The sequence below is a fragment of the Sander lucioperca genome, chromosome 15 (genome assembly GCF_008315115.2).
Source record: "Sander lucioperca isolate FBNREF2018 chromosome 15, SLUC_FBN_1.2, whole genome shotgun sequence".
Classification (NCBI taxonomy): Eukaryota; Metazoa; Chordata; class Actinopteri; order Perciformes; family Percidae; genus Sander; species Sander lucioperca.
The window spans coordinates 28,050,320-28,073,119 of record NC_050187.1 but is presented as its reverse complement, the minus strand read 5'-3'; the positions used below and the strand labels follow the sequence as shown (position 1 = coordinate 28,073,119).

The window sequence follows — 22,800 nt, the reverse complement described above, 5'->3', positions numbered from 1 at the left end:
ATTGATACTTTTGGTGGAGAGAGTAACAGGCAGGTAATGTTTAAAAAGCTGCTGGATGCTGCAGTAGTTTTGCTGTTCAGTATCCAAAGTAAGACTGAAATCACAGCAGCAGTAATGTGTGATCAAATCACATGTCATGTCGTGTCATCAAGTGCATTGTTGCAAATTTATTATGCTCAATAGATGCACATGGGGTATCAACTAAAACATCTGCGTGTCTAACATGCATGTCACTTCTTTCACACAATGCATGTTATTGATGCATTCTTTTTTTAAGTGAAAAGGTGTGTTGTGTGTGCCGTTTCTCCCCTTTGCTTGCTTGATTAGTTCAGGGATCACCAGACTCCCTCCTCCACACAAATGTGTGTGTAAGTAACAAGCTTGCCATACAGCCGAGCTTTACGATGAACATGCTAAACCCTCCAAAGTCACAGCAGATTCTAGAGCTGATCTGTGCTTTGAGATTGTTCTTTAAATAGAGTTCACCCCTCCATTTTCAGCCCAACCTTTGTACAGCAAGCAAACCCAGGCCAACAACCAGCTGACGCAGAATCACTATAACTTACTACTCTATTACATAGACCAGAAGCCATGGAGGATATGTGTAAGAATTAAAATTAGTTGCTACAAGTGTACAGTCATCTGTCTCTTTGTGCACACATTCAGTTACTCTCCTTTTGTTCCTCTAAGCATCATCTCTCACCTGTAATTATTGTTTTGCAATATTGCCTGAGCAGGTGTGTTTTCTTCTATGTTGATAGGTGTGCATTTCTGTGTGGATGTATGCGTGTCAAGGATCTGTGCCAGATTCAGGAGTCAAGTGCAAATATGAAAATAATTACCAAAACCTTAGCTGCCTGAAGGAACTCTGGCAGGGCTAATCCTCTTAGCCATTTCTATCCCTGACTTGGGCTTACCTATAAAGGTTTTTAGAGGCCTCATAATGCTGTGTAAACTAACTGTAAACTAATGCTGTGTAAACTAACAAAACTAACAACCTATATCTTCTTATGCATTAACCTTGTTTTGATAAAGCTATACTGTATTTACTAATTCTCAGCTTTATCTCACAGCTTGATAACAGATTTTTGTATTTATCACATTGCCCAGCCCTGGTAGAGAACTCCAACTAATACAAAACTCAAACCAGCTTTTTAAATTGCCTTCAACTCCTCCTACACCAATGTCAGTGGCTAGAATTCTTTGCATGTATGCATCCATTTTGACCTTTTCTACATTTGAGCACTACCGAACAGTCTCCCATGCATTAAATCCCCTAAACATCCTGTTCAAGTCAGTAATTACAGAGGCAAACTACCCTCGACATGCCATTTGAACGTTACTTTAAACTTATCGCAGAGGCTGAAACACCAGACAAATAGATGTTTACTGACAAGAGGTGACTGCTGGACCCAGTGCAAGCAAAGCACTGCAGCGATGCAACGGCCAGTGAGGAGAATAAATCCAGATTGAGTGGGCTGGTTGGGAGTTCAGTGTGGATCACGTAGTGTTGATCATCACTTCTGCTGGTGGTTCGCTGTGGCTTTTATCTCTTTTACATTAGCTACGGCTCGATCCTTATGTGGGTGGTGCTTGATTGCTAGGCAGCATATGGTCCTCTTTGCATCAGATCATTCCATGATATGCTTAAGCAACTGTGTGTCCCTACCCCCAACCTCCCTCAGCAGCTGAGAAGAATACATTTTGACAGGACATAAGTTGGCACACAATCTGTACGACATGCATGCCCTGAGTTTATACCCTCTGGCAGAGTTGAGACTGCTGCAGGGCAAATGTAACAAGTGGTCCTGAGCATTATTAGCTCACCTGTCTCTGATTAGTGTATTTATTATAAGAAAAGTCAAGAAGCAACTGTTACTGTTGCTCGTTTTAATGCTGTGTCATGATGCTGCCCTGATTTTCTGGGCCTTGTGTGTGGTGTATGTGTTCCTTTGTATTTTCACTATAATATGCAGATTATTACCTGATAACCTTGAATCACAATGCATGAGCTCCTGATAGCTACAGTATATGGCAGTTACCCAACCAAGAATTCAGTTTACTGTTATCTGGTTTTGCAGAACAGATCTTTTAACGTCAGTCAATGCTCCAGATTTGAGGTTTTACTCAGCAAATGTATCCCGATCTCTCCGTAAACCTGATTCTTAGAAAGAGGCCCCACATTAAGTTCACACTTAATGTGCTGGCATCAATCCTAACGATGCAAATTCAAAGTACACATTGGTATTAAATCAAGTTCCAAATGTTACACATTGAGAGAGAAAATGTAAATGTAAACCCAGCTCTTTTAGGAGAATGTTTCTGAAAATATGGCTGCTTTTGTTTACATTTGTGCTTACACTAACAATACTGAATGCATTGCAGAGCATTTAACAGATGGAAGAAAAAAAAACTTTTGACTGTTCTCTAGTAGACAAACTATCTAATGGTGACACTGTTGTCAAACATATCTTTGCCATGTATTGTTACTTATCAGCTGTTACACTGATATTGATATATTTAGTAAGCTAATGTCAGCTTTCATCTCTGCCTTGCTGATATATTGGTCTATGGTTTGTAAACTTGACAGCTCTTTGGCTTGTGTCAATATTTACAGACAATTGAATCTACCAGTAAATAATGGGTCTGAGCAACCCAAAAAATCCATAAAACCCACAACAAACAAAGCTTCCATGGTTGTACCTCAAACCGATGGGTACAAGGAAGAAAATGTAGCTCTTTTTTCTGTCCAGACAACAACAGTGTCCAGAATCTGGATAGATTCTAATAGTCAACAAGTGGCTGCTGCCAATTTTGTGCAACGACATCAATAACTGAGTAGAAAATTGAAGTGCGGAGGTGTGTTTGATCTTGGATGGAAAGGAACTGTGGGTGTGAGAAGACAGTGGAGGGATGGACAAGGCAGGGTTCAACTCTTGTGCAAAGAACCCACAATTCCTAGCCACATCCTTGCAGTTAGTTACTGACTACATGTCAGCTTTGATCCTCTCTTAAGTTGAATATGGATCCAGGACTTGACACTCCTGCCCAGTCAGGTACACTCCTATTGGTTACTACATGTATGCCTGTGGTTACTAGGCAACTCACCCTCATACAGGCCTAGTAGCCTATAGTGTATTCAATATATATATATATATATATATATATATATATATATATATATATATATATATATATATATATATATATATATATATATATACATACACAGTACCAGTCAAAAGACAATTAGGACAGCACTGTGGCCTGCTATGGCAGCCTCCTGTAGAACTGCTGTAAATAGATGCAAATGTAGCCTCGGTCTATTTTTTAAAGCTTATGAGCTCAAATTAAACAATGTTGCAACTATCAACACAGCGCCATGCTACTTAGAAAACATGATGAGATAAATAGAAATACAAGTTTGAAGCACTGCTAGTACGAGTGCAAAGACCTAACCTAACTTGAGTTGCATTTACCTGCCTGGTGTGTAAAACGTGCCACAATTAGTCGCCAACCAAGGCCTAATGAGCGTGTATTTTTGTCACGAAAACTAATTTGCACAGGCCTCGTTGCTAATAAGAGTGTAGGCTATACCGAGAAGGGATAAGAAATATCTGGGCCACAGGCTTTAGGCTATACTGTCATCCCCGGGGCACAGAGAGCGCGACAGGGAGCCAAAAAGTAGGTGAGAAAAGCGTTTCCTGGAGCCCTACGTTGTCGACTGTTAACTTAAAGCAAAGCGCTCACCACGAAAAAACAACCTGTCAGAAAGCCACAATAATCGACACAGGCCTGCCCACTGGTGTGTTTACCAGTCGGCGGAGGGTGAATTAAGAGCCGTTGCTGCTTACCATCTTGCAGGTCGAATGATGAAATCCAAGCGATGTGAGTGAAAAAGAGGTACAACAGGGGAGGGGGAGTCGGTAGTGCCGCCGAGCTGTGGCGAGAACTAACAAAAAAAATATATTGTTGTGGTACTTTCTGAGGTCTCGTCTTGGCTTTCCACCCAGCTTCAGGCTCTCTTCTCCTTCTCTCCCTTTTACCGAGGGTTACACTGCAGTGGCAAAGGGAGGGAGACCAGCTGGGAGGGGACAGTAAGCGAAGGAGGAGGCTTGGTTTGACAAGCAGGCGGTGACGGAGGGGAGGAGAGAAGAGGCAAAGGGGGGAGGTGCAGCAGTACTATACATCCGGGAACTACAGGTTATGTTTATTTATTTATTTATCTCTTTACCTTCTGAATAGGTTTGTGCGTGGGCTCCCTCCACTGGCGGTATGATTGTACTGCAGGACGTCCCCACTATATATTTGGATAATACTTGCAAGAAAGAGGTTATGAAAAGATAGAAACTGAAACAACAGAGGCCAAGGTATCCTGACTGGATCCTACATTACCCGGGATGGAATCTAAAGAGTAACTTCATTTTTTTTCCTCCCATGTTTTTCTGTCTAAGTGACTGATGGGAACAACAATTTACAACAAAATGAAATTGGTCCAGTATTAAGCAACAAAACAAGCTGCCGGACGATTGCTCACCTTCAGTTAGCGTCCACTAAAAGATATTTTTGCCGCTGACAAGCTCAGATTATTATTCAAAGTGTCTGACAACATTATGGAAAGGATCCCTACAGAGATAGAACTTTTGTTAAAGAGTAAGATCCTTTTTGTTTAACATTAAACAGCCCCCAAATCACCATCACCAAACCCACCAGACTCCATGTAAATAATCAGTAATTCTACTATATTGTAAAACACACTTCATTCAAAGTCAACATTTAACAAAAACTATCAAAAGCCATCTTGGTTCGTCTTTCCACTGTTCCAGTAATCACCGCTCTGGTTTGGTTGAAATAAACCCTTAATTCACCCATTTACATGTGGAAATATGCTGGCTCTATACACGCTAAAAGTACGAGAAAGAAGAAAGCAAGAAGGTGACAGACATCTGGCCGAAAAGAAGGACATCCGGCGAGATTTGCGGCATAGCAATCCCGGAAGTGGAACGTCATGTTTCCCAAAGCCCAAGATGACGTCCTCAAATGTCATGTGTTGTCCACAACTCAAAGATATTCAGTTTACTGTCGCAGAGGAGAGAAGAAACTAGAAAATGTTCACCGCATTAACGACTGATGTATAAGAATGCGGCTGGCTGTGTAGGGAGGTCAGGGAAGATGGGTGTACGTTCAAACACAAGCCAGAGAGTTCATTTCCCCAAGAGTTTCACCCAGGAAATGCATGTTCCTTACGAGTGTTTTAATCCAAACTGCGATCTTTTTCCTAATCTTAACTAGTCATTTTGGTGCGCCAAAATGCTCATATTTTGTGGACTAAATGCACTAAGTCACCCATTTATGGCTAAAGACATCTACTAACTGCCGCTGATTCGACCGAGCTGTGACAGAGGTCCGTAGCCCACATCGCGATGCTCTGTAACGGCTTAAACAACTAGCAATTGCCGGAGTTCGTAGCCACCCGGCGTCACGTTGACCAGAGGCGGTCTCCTAATTTCGTAGGATATCATACAGGCCCGTCCACCAGATTTTGACTGATCTGTGAGTTTCTCTCTTCTCACTTCTTCCCATGTTACTAAAGCCCTTTTGTCCACATGAATCATGTCACTTGATCTTTGTTGTAGCTCTCAAACCCCCGTTGCTCCTTTTTCATTAGTAGCATTGTTCTGTTCTCTTGACACTCTTACATCTTCTGCATAATGGATCCTTCTTTCCACTCTTACTTTTTGGATTTAATTGTCTAGTCTCATAACCTCACATCCACCATATGCCACATTATGCGCGCCTCCACAATTACAGCATTTTGGTAGCACCCCTGTTTTTACACTTTTCATATTTGTGGTCATTTTGATAAGGAAACCTGGCAAGGATCCATGTAAACCCACTAGTTATAGGCCAATAGCACTAGGGGTGTCCTGAATACCAGTTTTTGTGCTTTGAGGCAGTGATGTTTCCCATACTGGACTCTCACACCGCCTCAAAACACTCTGACAAGTCTGATCCACGCTCACGTGACCAAAAGATGAATCCGACTCAACTTTATAACAAACAAAACAAAAAACTAATATTCGAATCCCATAATTGAAAATCGAATACCTAAAAAACAAACAAATATCCGATTAGTCAAATATTTGGATCCAGCCCTAAATAGCACATGATGTGGAAGGAAGGATTAATTAAGCTGCACAAGATGATGTGTTTTTTTGGGAGAGTTTTTAACTGGGTAAAGGGTTTTTTCTTTGGAAGCACAATCAATTTTTGAATTTGAATTTTTGCCGCGCCGGCCCATAAAGAACTGACAGAGGCCCATTGGCTAATTGTCTTTATTGGCACTGGCCTGACCCAATCAAATCCAGGAACCCCCTTCCCCACTCCCGGCCCTGAGACACGAGCTGTAATAGTTATGCTGGAAGTTTAGCATCCACGTTAAAATGGACAAACGACAACCAAAGCGCAAGGGAGGTGCAGAGAAATTACGGGAGAAAAAGATTAAGAATTACAAGGCGGATGCCTCAAAATGTGCCAACATTTCTGACATGTTTGGAGCTGTAGTAACTGCTTCAAAATCAGCATTACCTGAAGTAGAGGAAGGAGGAGAGGTGGCTGGCTATACAGAGAAGCAGAAACAACATTATGACAGGTAAGAAGCCAAGGAGCAGGAGAGTGACCACGACAGGGCCATGGGAGCGAGTGAGGAAAAGATGGAAGAGAGAGTAGTTGACGACGTGGTAAGGAGTAGGCAAATTAACAGGGACTGGGAGGGAGGCTGTGTGTGTGTGTGTGTGTGTGTGCGTGTGTGTGCGTGTGTGCGTGTGTGTGTGTGTGCGTGTGTGCGCATGTGCGTGTGTGCATGTGCGTTATGTGCACCTCACGTCATAACGACAACAAGCAGTTTGGCTGTAACATTAAACTGTTTAAGCTTACATAGAAAATGCTAGCGGTTAGCCTGTTGGGTAGCTGAAAAGTCTGTGTGATCTATAAAATCAGTGTTGATACAAGCATCAGTGTTCCTTGAATTGCTTAATTAGCTTCTATTGTATTGGTGCTCTTCTCCAGGGCATATACTACTCTCAGCTTTATTGTAGCTTTTGGGAAGGGTTATGGTTATGGTTATTGTATTTAGCAGACACCTTTGTCCAAAGCGACAAAATATGTTACAATAGTTCAAATTAACAGTAAACCGTTTTTAAAAGTTGCTAAGCCAATATTAAGCAAAATAGTATAACATAAAATAATAACAATAATGGCAATACAATATCAAATATCAATAATAATTAAAAAATAAACAAATATCATAAATATACAAATCATAACTCTAAGAATTAATTATTTAAGTGTAAGATCAACAGGTATGTCTTGAGACCCCTCTTAAAGGATCCAAAACTATCACATGAACGCAGAACATTAGGCAACTCATATCATAGAATGCACGCATATTTTAAGAGGACTGTCTGCAGGGAATGTGTCTGACCAATCACGGTGGGTGTGGGCCAAAAATGCCAGGGCTGATTTTTTGTCCCAGTCCAGCCCTGATATATATGTAGCTGGTAGAAGAACCCTCTCTGTTTTTACCAAGCTGTCTGATCATTTTGAGTCAATATCAGCATGATTTAGAAAAGTTGTGTCTTTCAACAACACATTCTCACTCCCAGCGTGAAAACAGACAGACAGTTGCCTTTGGCGTTAGTTACAGACGCAAAAAGTCTCCTTTATGCCCAGTCAGACGCAGGGGGGCTTTCAACTTATTCCAATGTAATCCTATCAGCAGCGTGGGTCGGGTGGGTTAAACAACACAGGACCTTCACCCAGGAGACCAAGGACCCAGAGCCTCAAAAATGATGCCAAGAGTCCCGACCAAGCGTGTTTAGATATGAATAAGAATGCCAAAGGCACATGCCCAAGCGTCCGTAGTTTATGTGTTGGATAGTGAAAATGTGTTGCCCATACAGATGCTAAAGTGTGACTTTTGCATTGGTATCTGACGCTGAGAGACACTGAAAGTATTTGACGAGTTGAGAATGAAAAGGGGGTTGCATACATTACTGCTGCTGCTCGCTGTCTTTGCACATTACTTTGCTCTTTATTGTTTGTATTATTAGTGATTTTATGTCTTTAATTGTTGTATGTTTTTTGCCTCAGGGAACTGCCACCCAAATTTCGTTATATTGTTGTCCGACCCCTCGATATAATGACAATATTTTCATTTTGTGGACTTAATAGATTGTCTCTTTGGAGCAAGTTTCAACGACGCAACCAAGGTTGTGCATTTTTACCCACATCATTACCACACGTTGAGTTATTTTAAATTGCAGTCACATAATAGTACATAAAAGACATTAGTTTATTTGGTTTAAAATTACTTTATTAGCATTTTATTGGTTTGATGACCTTTTTATTTTAATAAATAAACCCAACTTTTTTATCTTTAAACCTGTGTTCCTGTGTTCATTTACTGCTGGGTCTATGACAGAGACAAAGGATCTTACAGAGGGGAACTACTACTGACAGTACAGCTGGTAGTTGAGTTTGTCACCCAGCCTGGTTCCTGCCAGGTGTTTGTTGAAGGCGTCGTCCATCTCTCGGCTCTGTTCTGGTGTGAAGTGGTTTTTCCAGTCCCCGACCTCACCTGCTCGGGGACAAAAATATCACGCAGTTAAACCCTCTGATGTTCTCTTGGATTTTATTCTCAAAGTGACAAATATTCTGTATCTTCACCACTCAAAGGTTAATATCAATCTTATGTTTTAAGATATAAAGGCCAAATAAATCATGCAGTCATGGTAAATGCAGGTCGTTCTCATGAACCACTCGTACATATAGCTACAAAAAGTAATGCATCGTACTTCGTATGTATTCCATGTATTTATTTCTGCATGCCCCACAATGAGAGCTGCTGTATGCACTGTATGTGCAGTAAATATGCAAATTGCAGTTTAGTTTAAAACCAATCAACGGATAAAACGGTTAATTTGAGTAAAAACTAAAAGATTTGTTGTAGCGAAACAAATTATTTGAAGCACCTTTTCTGAAGACAATGTTTCCCGTGACCATGTTGGTGTAGTTCTCCTTCATGGCGGAGAAGGTGCTCCCCTCTGCGATCTGCTGCACCTGAGCCTCCGTCAGGCTGAAGCCGAAGAAGGTGGAGATCTGACGCACGCCCTCGCTCAGGTCCTGCAGGACAGGAAGCAGAATCAGAGCCGTTACAGACAGACACTTCTACTCAATGTTGACTGGGACTGGTTGTCTCTCTGCAGCAAGGTTTAACTATCTGCAGGATAATTTTTCATAGAAATTAACTGTTAACGTGACCTTTAAACATAATATACTTAAAAAGCCACAACTTTCTATCAGGCACAAAGAAACAATGAGTGTGTGATGTATACCTGTTTGAGCTCTTCATAGGTGACGATCATGACGTTGGGGTCGTCCATCCTCTTCTCCCAGGCCAAAGCATGATCAAAGTATGACCCGAAGGCAACTACACACACATACACACACACACACACACACACACACACACACACACACACCACAACAACAAATAGATCAGTCAGTACACATGTTTAATATTTAATTGGCATCCGCCTCACTGTTTACCGTATTCTGTTGCTGCTGCTTCACATTAAAAGAATACAACCATTTCAAGCTTTTATTGTGAAGCGGGAATATTGTAATTTTTAGAATACTTTGGTTACAATGCAGCGCCCCCACACACTGGGCCAATTAAAAAGATTTTTTTAATTCAATCAGCAGGGCTGTTGTATTTGAGTCTGGACTCTGACTCCAGACATTTTTCTATTGTCTGTTGCTAAATATTCTAGTTGGTCCGACCGAGTCCAGCACTATATGCTTTTTTTATAAGTATTAACTTCCTCCCTCAAGACAGAACCATTGATAAAGCGCGCTTGTTCATAAAACAGCAATTTACTTGTGAAATAAATAATTGTTGTTTACTTTTTAAATAAAGATTTATATTTGAGCATATGGCCTTAGCAATAAACAAGCTGTTCTTTAATAAGCTATGCATTCAAACATTTGAAAACACAATAAAGTAGTTAAATTGATGACTTGAACCCTTGAGCCCTGCAGACCTCTCAGGTAATCTATGCATGCCTGAACCATCATCAAACGTGGTTCAGCAGTTAATAATAAATAGACAGTGCTTATTCAGTTAACACTATTAAATGCTACTGCTGATGTTTTTTGGGGTGGGGATAACATGTTGATGTGTGTGTTTTCTCACCGTCTCCACTCAGGAAGTTGGAGTAGAAGGCATCCCACTGCACAGATGGGTGGACTGGCATTTTGTTATAGAAATGATAGAAGGAGACCAGAGTGTCTTTAGGGTTCCTGAAGATCACCAGCATCTGTACAACACATGAAAAAAGAATATAGAGAGAAGAAAATCAAAACGTCATAAAAGAGAAATAGAAATCATGAGTTTTTCATGCCTAATCAACTGTTTTCATGCCTGATAAACTGCACTATAGTATGATAATAATACGTTATTCTTCTTTCACTGTGCAGAGGTGTTCTTACTTTAGTTTTCTTTGCATGGAAGGATTTGGGGATGTTGTCGGGGAGCAGGTGAGTCCCCAGTAACCTTGGAGAGGGTGTCTTATCCAGGACCTGAAGGGGGAAATCATCTTTATATATTACAATATACTTTTATATGCTGCTATTCATCACACGCTTTGTTATTGTGAATTAAACATGATCAGGACGAGTATGATTATATGATCAATCATCAACCTATTTATTTAGATCCATCATAAAAGATTAGATAAGAGACTAGAAGTATCAGGCACATCACAAACAAAGAACTCCTGCAAAGCAAGGAAAATGGATGAAATAAAAACTGCTTTCAAGGAGCAGGAAACTTTTAACTGTGGTAGATCATCACTGGCTGTCAGATCAATGTCGTGAAGTAGAAAGTGGCATGAAAAGAAAATACTCAAGTAAAAGTACATCAAATTAAAACTTAAAGCTTTAGTGTGTAACTTTTTGATATTAATGAACGTCCTTTACATTCAAGCCATTGCCAAATGAGTTGCTACAAAGCTAATCAAGACTATCAGCTCCACACAACTCTCTCTGTATTTCTCAGTATGACTATGTTCAGAAGATTGTGTCGTCCGGTGACGTCCGGTGAGTAAATGTACTTAGTTACATTCCACCACAGACACACACACACACACACACACACACATCCAATGGGTACCTTTACTACATCCGGTCCAAAAAACTCGATCAGCGGCGGCATCTTGGATTCAATTTTCATTCCCGTCGCCTCTGCAATGATCTTCCTCAACACCCCCACCATCCAGTTAAAACCTGCACACACACACACACACGCACACACACACACACACACACACACACACACACACACACACACACACACTTCTGTTATATAATGACTCTGCATCACAGTTAACAGATGGGGAAACATCAGTCCGGGTAATTTAAAGGGGTAAACACATTGTTTAAAATGTGACTCGGGTCACTTTAAATGCAAAAAAAGAGTTGTAAGAGTGATGTCTAAAATACTGATGTTTAAAGGAGACTGTTCTCCGCCCCCCAAAAAGGCCCCAATAAGTCGTTTGTACAATCAGAAATTATGTTTTATTGTTAGGCGGCACTGCCCTCCAGTGGCCCTAGTAATTATGATGGGAGCAAAAAAAGAGCGTAGGGAACAGTTAAGTTCAGACAGCAGGAATGTCACGCTTTTCTTCTTTCAAAAACCACACTGTGAGCATTTTGTGTTTTTAAGAGAAAGACATTAAACACAGACAAGATGGTTGGGGGAGGGGTCGGGGTTAGTGACAGTTAGTCAGTTAGTCACAAGGGGGTAAGCGTCTCCTCACAACCCAAACCTCCTATGGTGCCATTTTGATGCTAACAAGCCATCACCTCCGGTTAGCATCCCATTGACTGCCATTCATTTTGACGTCACTTTGACAGTGAATAACTTTACATCTGAAGCGTTTAAAGACTTTATTCGTCCATTATTTATTTCTAAAGAAACACGACAATGTATAAAAGGCTCGATTACCTTGTACCTCACGTTATGGCTCCGTAGCAGACGTTTTTGTAAAAATAGGCTAACGATTGTGTCATAACCACGAGACTTACTGTCGCATAGTAGAGGAATTACCGTATAGTACAGGAGAAACTCGCAGGTGGTTTGGACTTACATTAGCTGTTTAAGTTGAATTACTAATGTTATCTAGCATTTTAGTTAGCAATAATTAGCCTGTGCCTATGTTATCTCCTTACATATACCTACGCTCTTTGTCTCTGCAAGATTGGGAATGATTGAGATTTCTCTTGGCACAGCTACCAGAAGACTTACAACTTTCAGACAGGTTGCTCATGTCACATTTACGTCGTCTCTCTCAGTTGGAGGCTGCGTAGTAACGCTCGGCGCTCACCAGAAAAGTGCTTCTAACGGCCTTCACTGGTCTCCGTCCAGAGCAACGGGATCTGTTGGTCCATTCTTATATACAGTCTATGGTTAGTCATGACAGTTACAGAAACATGGGGGGAGGGGCGAGCTTGCTCTGTTTTGTTTGGTATTTACTTGGAACGTCAACAGAAGTGACGTCATGCAGGAACTCATAGTGCACCTTTAAAGGGCTCCCGTGAAGCAGTTTTGAATTGAAACGTTTTAAAAAATTCTCATTATGGAAACTTCAGTTTGGTCAAGGAAATACTTTGACATTCTGGGAAACACTTAGAGCTGCAAAGATTAATCCATCACCAACAATTTTGAAAATCAGTGAATCGGTTGGAGTCATTTATTTCTGAAAAAAAGTCAAGGTATTTTTACTTTACTTGAATATTTCCATTTTTTGTACTTTATAGTTCTACGGAGCCCCAGAAAGATCACAGATAAAAAAAATATCTCGAGGCAATGAGTTATATTTTGTAGCCACAAGATAATTAAGATGTGGCCACGTGTTGTTAGAGTGTGGGAATGAAAAAAATAAGTTGTGCATGTGCCTTAATTATCAATGCCTCGACATATTATTTTGTGTGATCCTTCCGGGGCTCTGTTCTTCACCACATCTCAGATGGAAATATTGTAGTTTTTGCTGCACCACATTTTTTTGACAACTTTACTTTACAAATTAATGCAATCTAATGATATTTACAGTGTCTAATCATGACAAACGTTATCTCAGGACACTTCACAGAAAACGATTAATTCACAAACTACCCAGCAGTATTTAAAATGATCTCCACCTTTACCAGTTGCAACATTAAAGGATCAATAAAAAAGTAATGCATCATCAATATTTATAACATAATAATATAATATATATTAATCTCCACAGTGAGTACTTTTTCTTTTGGCACTTTAAGTTTATTTAGATGCTGCTGATACTTTTGTTTTCTTTATTTCAGTAACATTTAAATGCAGGAATTTTACTTGAAACAAATAATTTCTACCGTGTAGTAGTATTAGGCTACTTCTTTTATTTAATAAAAGATCTGAGTACTTCTTCCACTTCTGCTTAAAGCTAAAGGAACATATTTTCACCACAATCATTAACATTAAAAGCAACCAGTGAAGGGGAAGTCAGAGGTTAAATGTTCCTGTGAGACCCTTTAAAAACTTTATTAATCATTTGTTTTTTAAACAAAGGACGGTTGTAACTCTGTCTGAACATATTTAAAAAATGTAATCATATCTCAATCTCTCACCACATTTGGGGTAAGCCACAATCATGATGTCGTTCTCTCTGGCCTCGATGTTCTGCAGAGCCTTAAAATTTCCCTCGGGGCACAAGATTCGCGGGTACAACACCCCGTTGTACCTGTACAGCTTGTCCTCATCCCTAATTTCCATCTGCATCCTGGACTGCACGTTGGTGACAAAGTCGCTGGTGTTCATCCTGATTCAGCACAGTGTGAAGCTTCACAGATCACAAACTCAGAGGCAATAATCCAAAAGCTACTGAAACAGGAACGTTTAAATAGTGTAGCAGTATGTAAACACACTTGTAGGGAAATGTGTGTGTGTGTGTGTGTGTGTGTGTGTGTGTATGCATGTGTGCCTGTGTGTGTGTTTGTATGTGTGTGTATGTGTGTGTGCCTGTGTGTTTGTGTTTGTATGTTTGTGTGTGTGTGTGTGTGTGTGTGTGTGTGTGTGTGTGTGTGTGTGTGTGTGTGTGAGAGACACACTGATGAGTGATGCCTGTAGGCCTACAATGTTCACCAGGTATAAGTGGGATCTCTCAGGGGTTCTCAGAGGTGTTATGGGTTCAACCAGTCAAAAATAAAATAAAAGTTTGCATATGTAAAACAGTAAAATTAATAGACATTTGGATACTTTGATTCTATCAACACCAAAATTGGCATACAGCATTGCTATGCGGGACAGACATACACATGTCTACTATAAGTGAGCAAGATTGGTTAAAAAAGTAAGTAAGTAAAGTAAGTCAGCCTGTAGCTGTTCCTCTGTTAGGTTTGGCAAAAGTTTTCAACTGGACCCACAATGAGGACACGTAAACAGGAGGAGGTTGAAAATACAGTTTTAATGATTAAAAAGTGCAGGTGATCCAACAGAGACAACAGGTGAGGCTGGACGTGGCTGGAATGGATGGACACGTCAGGTGAGTATGGCTGGTCACTGTGGCACAGAGGGGAAAATCAGGTTTAAGCAAGTTTCCAAAAATACAAGACAAAATACTACATATCCTAACATCCTGCTAACCAAACATTTTGTTTGCTAGCTAGCTATAATGTCAGTTAGTTAGCCTGTAGCTATTCCTCCTAACAAACATTTTGTTTGCTTGCTAGCTAGCTATATTGTCAGTTAGTTAGCCTGTAGCTATTCCTCCTAACAAACATTTTGTTTGCTTGCTAGCTAGCTATATTGTCAGTTAGTTAGCCTGTAGCGATTCCTCCTAACAAACATTTTGTTTGCTTGCTAGCTAGCTATGTTGTCAGTTAGTTAGCCTGTAGCTATTCCTCCTAACAAACATTTTGTTTGCTTGCTAGCTAGCTATATTGTCAGTAAGTCAGCCTGTAGCTAAAACTCCTAACCAAACATTTGTTTGCCAGCTAGCTACATAGACAGTACATAGAAATGGACCAACAGAGCCCGTTGCTCTGGACGGAGACCAGCGAAGGCTATTACCAAAGCCCGTCTACGGAAAGCCGTTCCACTCCCTATTCAGCCCCATTGTACCTACTTTGGTTGCAGTTCCAACAGAGTTCCACTGGGGGTGATCACGGTCCAGTGCAAAATGAATGGGACTCTATGGAGCTAGACGGCTAAATTTGTCTCTTTCGCCTGATTGTCGTTGAGAAATCTCAGATTTGATAGTAATTTTTGCAAGTTCAACATGGATTATAGGTCAAAAGTTGAATGAACGAGTACTTATGCCCTTTCGATTTGTTACAGGTTGAGTCGTTGTTGCCATAACACGCTAGCATTCTGCTAATGAATGCTGATTGGTCAGTGAAGGACTGATTAATCACAATCGATGATTGGTCGCAGATCCCGCTTGATGGCATCCGAAGCAGAACCAGAATGTCAGAGTGAATATTTCGGCGTGGTCTTTAAAACATTAGCAAACCTCTTTCTAGCACGTGTATTGACAGGGAGAGCCTAACCTGTCAGCTATGTTGTCGATGCCTCAAGAGAAAAAAGGAAGCGACTCAGAGCTTGCCGTAAAGCAGTATCTCTGGCCGTATATGTGTATGAAGTCATTGACATTTTAAAAGGCTTTTTAGAACAAAAAAGACACTTTAAAAATAAAATATCTAACACCCAGCAGTGTGTATTTTCTTAGCCTCCCCTTTCGAATGCAACATTCAAATTACTAGACAAAAAATTATATTGATTTTGAGGGGTATAGCTCCAAAGAGTCCCATTCATTCTGCACTGGCCTGTGAGCACCCCCTATATGGATCAAGAGTGGAACTGCAACCAGTTCAGAAGCCGGAAGTAACGAGAGAGTGGAACTTCTTCCCATATTAGAAATTCTTTGCTATTACATTGACATATATAAAATGGACCAACAGATCCCGTTGCTCTGGACGGAGACCAGTGAAGGATATTTGAAGCACTTTTCCGGTGATGGCTGAGCGTTACTGCGCAGCCTCCAACTGAGAGAGATGACGTAGATGTGACGTGAGCAACCTGGAACATAGGACCTTTTTTTGAAAAAGGGTCCTATGTTCCCCAGTCTCATACAAAGAGGGGAACATAGGACCCAAGGAACATAGGACCTAGGGAACATAGGACCCGGGGAACATAGACACGCTCCCATGGAATGCTAATGGGAGGTGATGGCTTGTTAGCATCAAAATGGTGCCATAGGAGCTACACGTTCCGAGGAGAAGCTTACCCCACTTTTCCGGTGAGGGCTGAGTGTTACTGCGCAGCCTCCAACTGAGAGAGACGACGTAAAATGTGACGTGAGCAACCTGTCTGAAAGTTGTAAGTCTTCTGGTAGCTGTGCCAAGAGAAATCTCAATCATTCCCAATTTTGCAGAGATGGAGAGTGTAAGTATATGTAAGGAGATAACATAGGCACAGGCTAAATATTGCTAACTAAAATGTTAGTTAACATTAGTAATTAAACTTAAACAGCTAATGTAAGTCGAAACTGCCTGTGAGCTAGCTATATTGTCAGTAAGTTAGCCTGTAGCTATAACTCCTAACCAACTATTTGTTTGCTAGTTAGCTATAATAGCAGTAGGTTAGCCTGTAGCTATTCCTCCACCCACTGAAAACATATCGCTGCGTGACTTGCGTCAGATGTGCCGTATTATTTTGGAAAAAAACGTTGACGAATCCACAATGCTCAAACAATGCATTAAATAATTCACACGTCGCCATTTTTTCATTGAATAGGTGAAATTGAGGCGCAGCAATGAAACACTTGAATGCACACGCCCTCCTGCAGCCAGGGGATACAGTTCCTGTCGGGTAGTACCTAGTCTATATCGACGACGTTCCACTTCCAGGATTGTGCAGGTGCCGCCGGAAATTCCGCCGGATGTACCTCATTTGGGCCGGATGTCCATCACCTTCCTCTTCCTCTGTGTTGGCGTTCTAAACTAAACTGGATTCAGGAGGACTATGGTTGACTGCTCCTCAGATCTCTGCAGGGTAAATCCGGGCAGCTAGCTAGACTATCTGTCCAATCTGAGTTTTCTGTTGCACCAAAACAAGTTCCTTCCTGAGGCTTTTTCGCAGAGGCACGGAGTCCGCGTCCGGAGCTTAGTGCCGCCCAAGACGATTGTGATTGGTTTAAAGAAATGCCAATAAACCAGAGCACGTTTTTCTCCCATCCAGGGATGCTGTGTGGACTAGCCAGACCCTCCTCCGCAGCGCTGTGGAGGAAGGTCTGGCAATGCGAGGCTAGGTAGTCTAGGCACAGTGCACTTAATACTTTTTTTTTTTTTTTTTTACTTTTTTCAAACTACTTATTACAACTTTTTTATTATTTGTTTTAGAAGACTGGCAAAGCAAGCTTTTCATTGCATGGTGTAAGTTGTCTTTACTGTGCAAATGACAATAAACCTCTTGAATCTTGAATGGCACCACACCTGTCAGCAACAGCATCAGCAGAGCGAAGTTCTACATCTGCTGTCTGGCAGCGGCCTGCCGTTGCTGCGCCACAAAGCAATTTGCTCCTCCTTCCCTTCCAGTCAAACATCTCATCACATTTATTACTTTTTTCTTTTATTCTCCTCATGTGGCCCAACCCAGTCTCATTGCAGTTTGTGAAATAGTCACATAATTAAATGTATTGATTAATGAACACAGACAATTGATGATTTTCCAGTTTTTTCGTGACTTTCGTACTCAGCCATTTTTTAAACTAATGTATTTCAATGCTAGTTAGCTGTGTCCACATCACCTGTTACAAGAGCAAGCATATCAGAGGCAGATATTGATCTAAAACATTTTTTTTAATGAAAATCTTTGGGATTTGTGGGTCAGTCAAACTCATTTTCATTGGAAAATGAGAATCACATCAAGGGCCAGACATGTATAGTGACATGCCTTTGCTGACTGTATTATTGCATGTCTCATGTAACCTTCACACTTACAATTTGGTCCACGTAAAGCCCTAAAAACGTGGCAAACATTCAATTAAGTAAATTATACATTTTTAAAAGTAGTATTTCTGAGTCTCAAAGTCAGCAAATCTGCCAAATTCTGCTATGAGTGTCGTGCGTCTTGTGCAAAGCAGTGGTGAATGCGTTTGTTACTGACTGTCAAGTCACATAACCGCTTTCCTCTTTCTAGTTGTGACACTGGCGATTTCCTCACGCATCGCATAAAATCTGCACTTTACCACGTTTTAGCCAACATACCTTTGTGTGTCACTGCAGTTTGCAAACAGTTTTCCGTATTTTTGGTTTGGTGCAAAACTAGGTGGGCCAAAATGTATTGTGAACCTCAATTGCTCTGTGGGCCGGATACAAATTTGAGAGGGGCTGAATTTGTCCTGCCTTATTAATTTTGATTGTAGGCTCCTCATCTAATAACTATGCATTCTATTTGTTTGTTGTATGCTGATAGGTCTTTACATAATACAGACAGCCCTCCCTCAAATGTGAAAGGAGGGAATTGTAGGACACTGATACGAATTTATGGTTGTACATAGGCTCTACTCAGAGCCTACACCGTAGCCTAGGTAAGTGGCCTATGCCATTGTGAGGGTTCATACATACGCTGGTGTGTCTGCATTATTCTAGTGTATCTCTGTAAGAAAATAGCAGAGCTGGTATGTGTGTGTGCGTGGGCAGTGTGTAGCAGAGCAAGTGAGAGAGTGACGGTGTCTCCCCTGTGCCTTCTGACCCCTTGATTTCATGTTGTTCACGGAGAACGAGAACCTGGAAATGAGTAGGGCTACCAAGCCACGGCCAAGTTGACCAATCACAGTTGATGGGTCTGCGTTGCTGCAATGTTACATTTCTGGAAAGGTGCATGTCAGGCTACGACATAGGGTCCGTATGTACTTGTACCTACGTATGTACTTACCTTAGGGGCGGGTGGGGGGAAAAATCGATACAGCATAGTATCGCGATATTTTCCGAGGCAATACTGTATGGATACACAAACGCCAATTATCAATATTTTATTATATATAAATATATGTGTTTTGGTCAGTTTGTCTGCTTGACAATCCCATTTTGCACCAATAAAATTGAAGTGAGATGAACAAACAGAGATATTTATCTTTTTAGATAACACAGATGTTGACAAAGTTGCCTCTGCCTCTGCTGATTCCCAACCCCTAAACGTAAATGATGATGAGGCATATTATAACATTATTAAGTTTCTAAGCTAAGGGCGCCTGGATAGCTCAGTTGGTAGAGCGGGTGCCCATATACAAAGGTTTACTCCTCGACGCAGCGGTCCAGGGTTCAACTCTGACCTGCGGCCCTTTGCTGCATGTCACTCCCCCTCTCTCTCCCCTTTCATGTCTTCAGCTGTCCTGTCACATAAAGACCTAAAAATGCCCCAAAAAATTATCTTAAGTTTCTAAGATGAATTGATTCAGTAAATATAATCTAGTTGTATCTAGTTTGAAAATGTGTTTTTTTTATTACTGCAGCAGTAGCAGATGTTCTATCAAGTAAGCATTGATTTAGAACTTTGTAGATTTAACTGGGTTTCATAGAGAAGTCAAAGTTTTAAAAAATGATACCTGTTTTAGACATCTTGTTTATCTAACTGTTGGTTCAGCAGAATTTCAATTTCATTATAAAGCAGCTCCTGCACTTGAAATATAATTGTTGAAATAAGTTATATTAGTTATATGTAATAGACATATCTGAAAACCTTTGTTGTTTTTCAAACTGTTATTTACTGTAACCCAGATATGTCTGTACCCTAACAGGACACAGCCATGATTTGCCCATCCTTCATTTTTGCCCGAATGTCAGCCCAAATGCTGAGCTCAACAGCCTCCGTAGTGTGACCAGGAGGGTGTAGCTGACGCTGGAAGGTGTATATTTGTTGCCATGACAACACCGAAAATTAATATAAGTGATCTGTACGATTGCTAGGTGGTTTCAGTTTTATACATTATTATAAAACATTGTTCACTGAATTTCGAGTTCTTTATGAGTTGAACTGAGTTTTATTTTGTCTTTTGGTATATTCAGTACGAACGACTTTTATTTTGGTAAGCTACAAGATTCAGGACCAGATGTTTTGGTGAGAAGCGCGAGCGGAGGAGAGAAATGGCGACCGTGAATAGCGAACTGTTAAGCTCCTGTTTTGTTTTATTCTACTGCTGGTCTACCAGGCGAACACGTTTTCACGGTGTTCCATCATACTTCTATAAGGAATAAAGGTGAATATAGACATCAGTATGAAGTGTGGACTCCTTCATGACCAGGGTAGTTACAGAGGGGAAATGAACTCCTGGTTGCAGAAAAGGTGTCCCTATGAGAGTCTGTGAGAGTCATGCTAGCCAGCAGGAATACTAGTACTAATAGTAGAAGCAGCAGTATGATGATCTTTAAAATGATTCCGAATAGTGGAGCAAAAATCCCATCTTTTATAAATAAAGGAATCGTTTTCAGTTTTGAAGGTGACATCTTACAAGTTTCATGATATGATTCACTTATGTTGGGGCGGCCTCTAGCTCACCCAGCAAGAGCGTGTGCCCCATGTAGGCTGAGTCCTTTGCGGCGGCCCGGGTTCGAATCCGACCTGCGGCCCTTTGCTGCGTGTCATCCCCTCTCTTTCTCACCCACTTTCCTGTCTATCCACTGTCACTATCGAATAAAGGGAAAAGCCCCAAAAAATAATCTAAAAATAAAAAAAAGATTCACTTGTGTAGCTTCCTTTGTAATAGTGATTTACAGTAAGCTACTGGTTACTTGAATTGTCAATACTTGTGTGTCTGAAATAAACCTAATGCCATTCAAAGTTGTCAGTAGGTTTAGAATAAATTACTTAAATGAATACATTTGCCACAAAAAGATTTTCCATTTTACTATTAGAAACATCAACGAACAAACAACACTTTGACAAAAAGGTAAGAACGATGTGTAAATCCCACAACTATATTGCACCATTTCATTGTTTCTTTGTTGCTCTGATTTCTTGCATAGGTCAATTCAATATTTAAGAGAAAATATTTTATAGTTTCTTTCTACCAATATACACACAATAAGAAAACATTTTAAAGGTTCACTGTACAAAAATACTATTTTTAAAAATATAAGTTACCACTAGCAATAGAAAAAATGGTTTTAAAATATGTCATTAACAATTTATGTTCAGAATATTGCAGAATTTAATAAACATAGTTCATATTCATGGCTATGTCCTTCAGAAGAGGTAGAGAAAACAAACACACTGTAAATAGGGGCACAACTCCACCCAAATACAAAATTCCTACATCCAATACTGCATTATACTGTACACAAAATGGTACCACAAAATAATACACATACACACAGCTACACAGTTTCATTCTAAAACACTCAAAATGTCATGGTTTAGAGGTGCTGACGCAGAGGAGGTGCACTGCAGTGTCATTGTAAAAGGATAAGGGCTGAAGCAGGCTTTTGACAAGATATACATATTCTTCTTCTCTTCTTTCTGGGTAACAGTAGCTCGTAGATACTCACAGAGGAGCTGACCTGTACACTTTCAAGAACTGAAAGATTTCATCAAATTACCAGGGTAACATTTTGTGGGCAACTGCATTACCTTGTAAATCTTTCAGACAAACAACAACCTAGTCCATCTTGCCTAATGATTGGGTGGCAGCACAGTGCACCCTTATGTCTCAAGCCAGTCAAGTTTGACTTTAAATGGGTTTGGAGGTGGCAGCAACAACATCAGCAGGACTATTCAGTTAAAATTAAGCCACTCTTAAAAAAGAACAATCTAGACACGTCGCTAATGAGCAACTATAGGCCAATATCAAACCTGCCATTTTTAAGTAAAACCATTGAAAAAGCGGTTTTCCAACAACTAACCCTTTTATCGTAACTAAACAACAGTTTTGATGCCTCCCAGTCGGGTTTTCGACCACACCACAGCACTGAGACGGCTCTTGTTAAAGTCTTTAATGACATCCACTTAAACACAGATAGTGGCAAAACTACAGTCTTAGTATTACTCGATCTCAGTGCTGCATTTGACACGGTCGACCATGACATATTACTAGACCGATCGGAAAACTGGGTTGGCCTTTCTGGCTCAGTACTAAACAGGTTTGAATCCTATTTAAAGAATAAGGACTACTTTGTGTCTATAGATAATTATACATCTGAGCATACAAATATGACGTGCGGAGTTCCCTAAGGCTCCGTTCTGGGGCATCTTCTGTTTAATATCTACATGCTTCCACTGGCTCAGATTATGGAAAACAACAAAATAAGTTACCATAGTTATGTGGACGACACACAAATTTACATAACCTTATCGCCAGGGGACTATAGTCCAATACAAAAACTAAGTGCATTGAACAAATTAACGACTGGATGTGCCAGAACTTTCTTAAATTAAATGAAGAAAAAACTGAGGTGGTTGTTTTTGGAGCAAAAGAGGAACGATTAAAAGTCAGCGCTCTGCTTCAAACGAAAATGTTGAAAACAACAGACAAAGCCAGAAATCTTGGTGTAATTATGGACTTAGACCTGAATTTCAACAGCCACATTAAGACAAAAAAAACTTGTCCATGCTTTTATCTTCAGTAGACTTGACTACTGTAACGGTGTCTTTACAGGTCTCCCTGAAAGATCAAGCAGACAGCTGCAGCTGATTCAGAACGCTGCTGCTCG

At 40.5% G+C, this 22,800-nt stretch overlaps 2 protein-coding genes across 2 annotated transcripts in view; both read right to left on the bottom strand.

Annotated features, from left to right (window-relative positions):
- The window catches only part of ppp3r1a (protein phosphatase 3, regulatory subunit B, alpha a), a 29,210-nt gene extending 25,060 nt beyond the window's left edge, over positions 1–4,150 (bottom strand). Inside the window, exon 1 of the mRNA XM_031316168.2 lies at positions 3,855–4,150. Coding sequence (XP_031172028.1) covers positions 3,855–3,857 — 3 coding nt within the window. The 5' untranslated portion in view covers positions 3,858–4,150. The remainder of the gene's footprint in view (positions 1–3,854) is intronic.
- Positions 4,151–8,420: 4,270 nt separating this feature from the next.
- LOC116061660 (sulfotransferase 6B1-like) lies at positions 8,421–10,379 on the bottom strand. The gene is made up of 4 exons (XM_031315967.1): positions 10,256–10,379; positions 9,396–9,490; positions 9,033–9,183; positions 8,421–8,638 (listed from the first exon to the last, which is right to left on the bottom strand). Exons 1-4 carry the CDS (start codon positions 10,377–10,379, stop codon positions 8,511–8,513), a joined length of 498 nt encoding a protein of 165 aa, XP_031171827.1. The 3' UTR covers positions 8,421–8,510.
- Positions 10,380–22,800: the final 12,421 nt, after the last annotated feature.

Bases quoted from the DNA above. Each gene is read 5' to 3' on its own strand.
- LOC116061660 (XM_031315967.1), bottom strand. From the start codon at position 10,379: ATGCTGGTGATCTTCAGGAACCCTAAAGACACTCTGGTCTCCTTCTAT. The intron at 9,491-10,255 runs GTGAGAAAACAC...ATGTGTGTGTAG, and splicing joins CAACTTCCTGAGTGGAGACG to TTGCCTTCGGGTCATACTTT. The intron at 9,184-9,395 runs GTATACATCACA...CCTGTCCTGCAG, and splicing joins CCTATGAAGAGCTCAAACAG to GACCTGAGCGAGGGCGTGCG.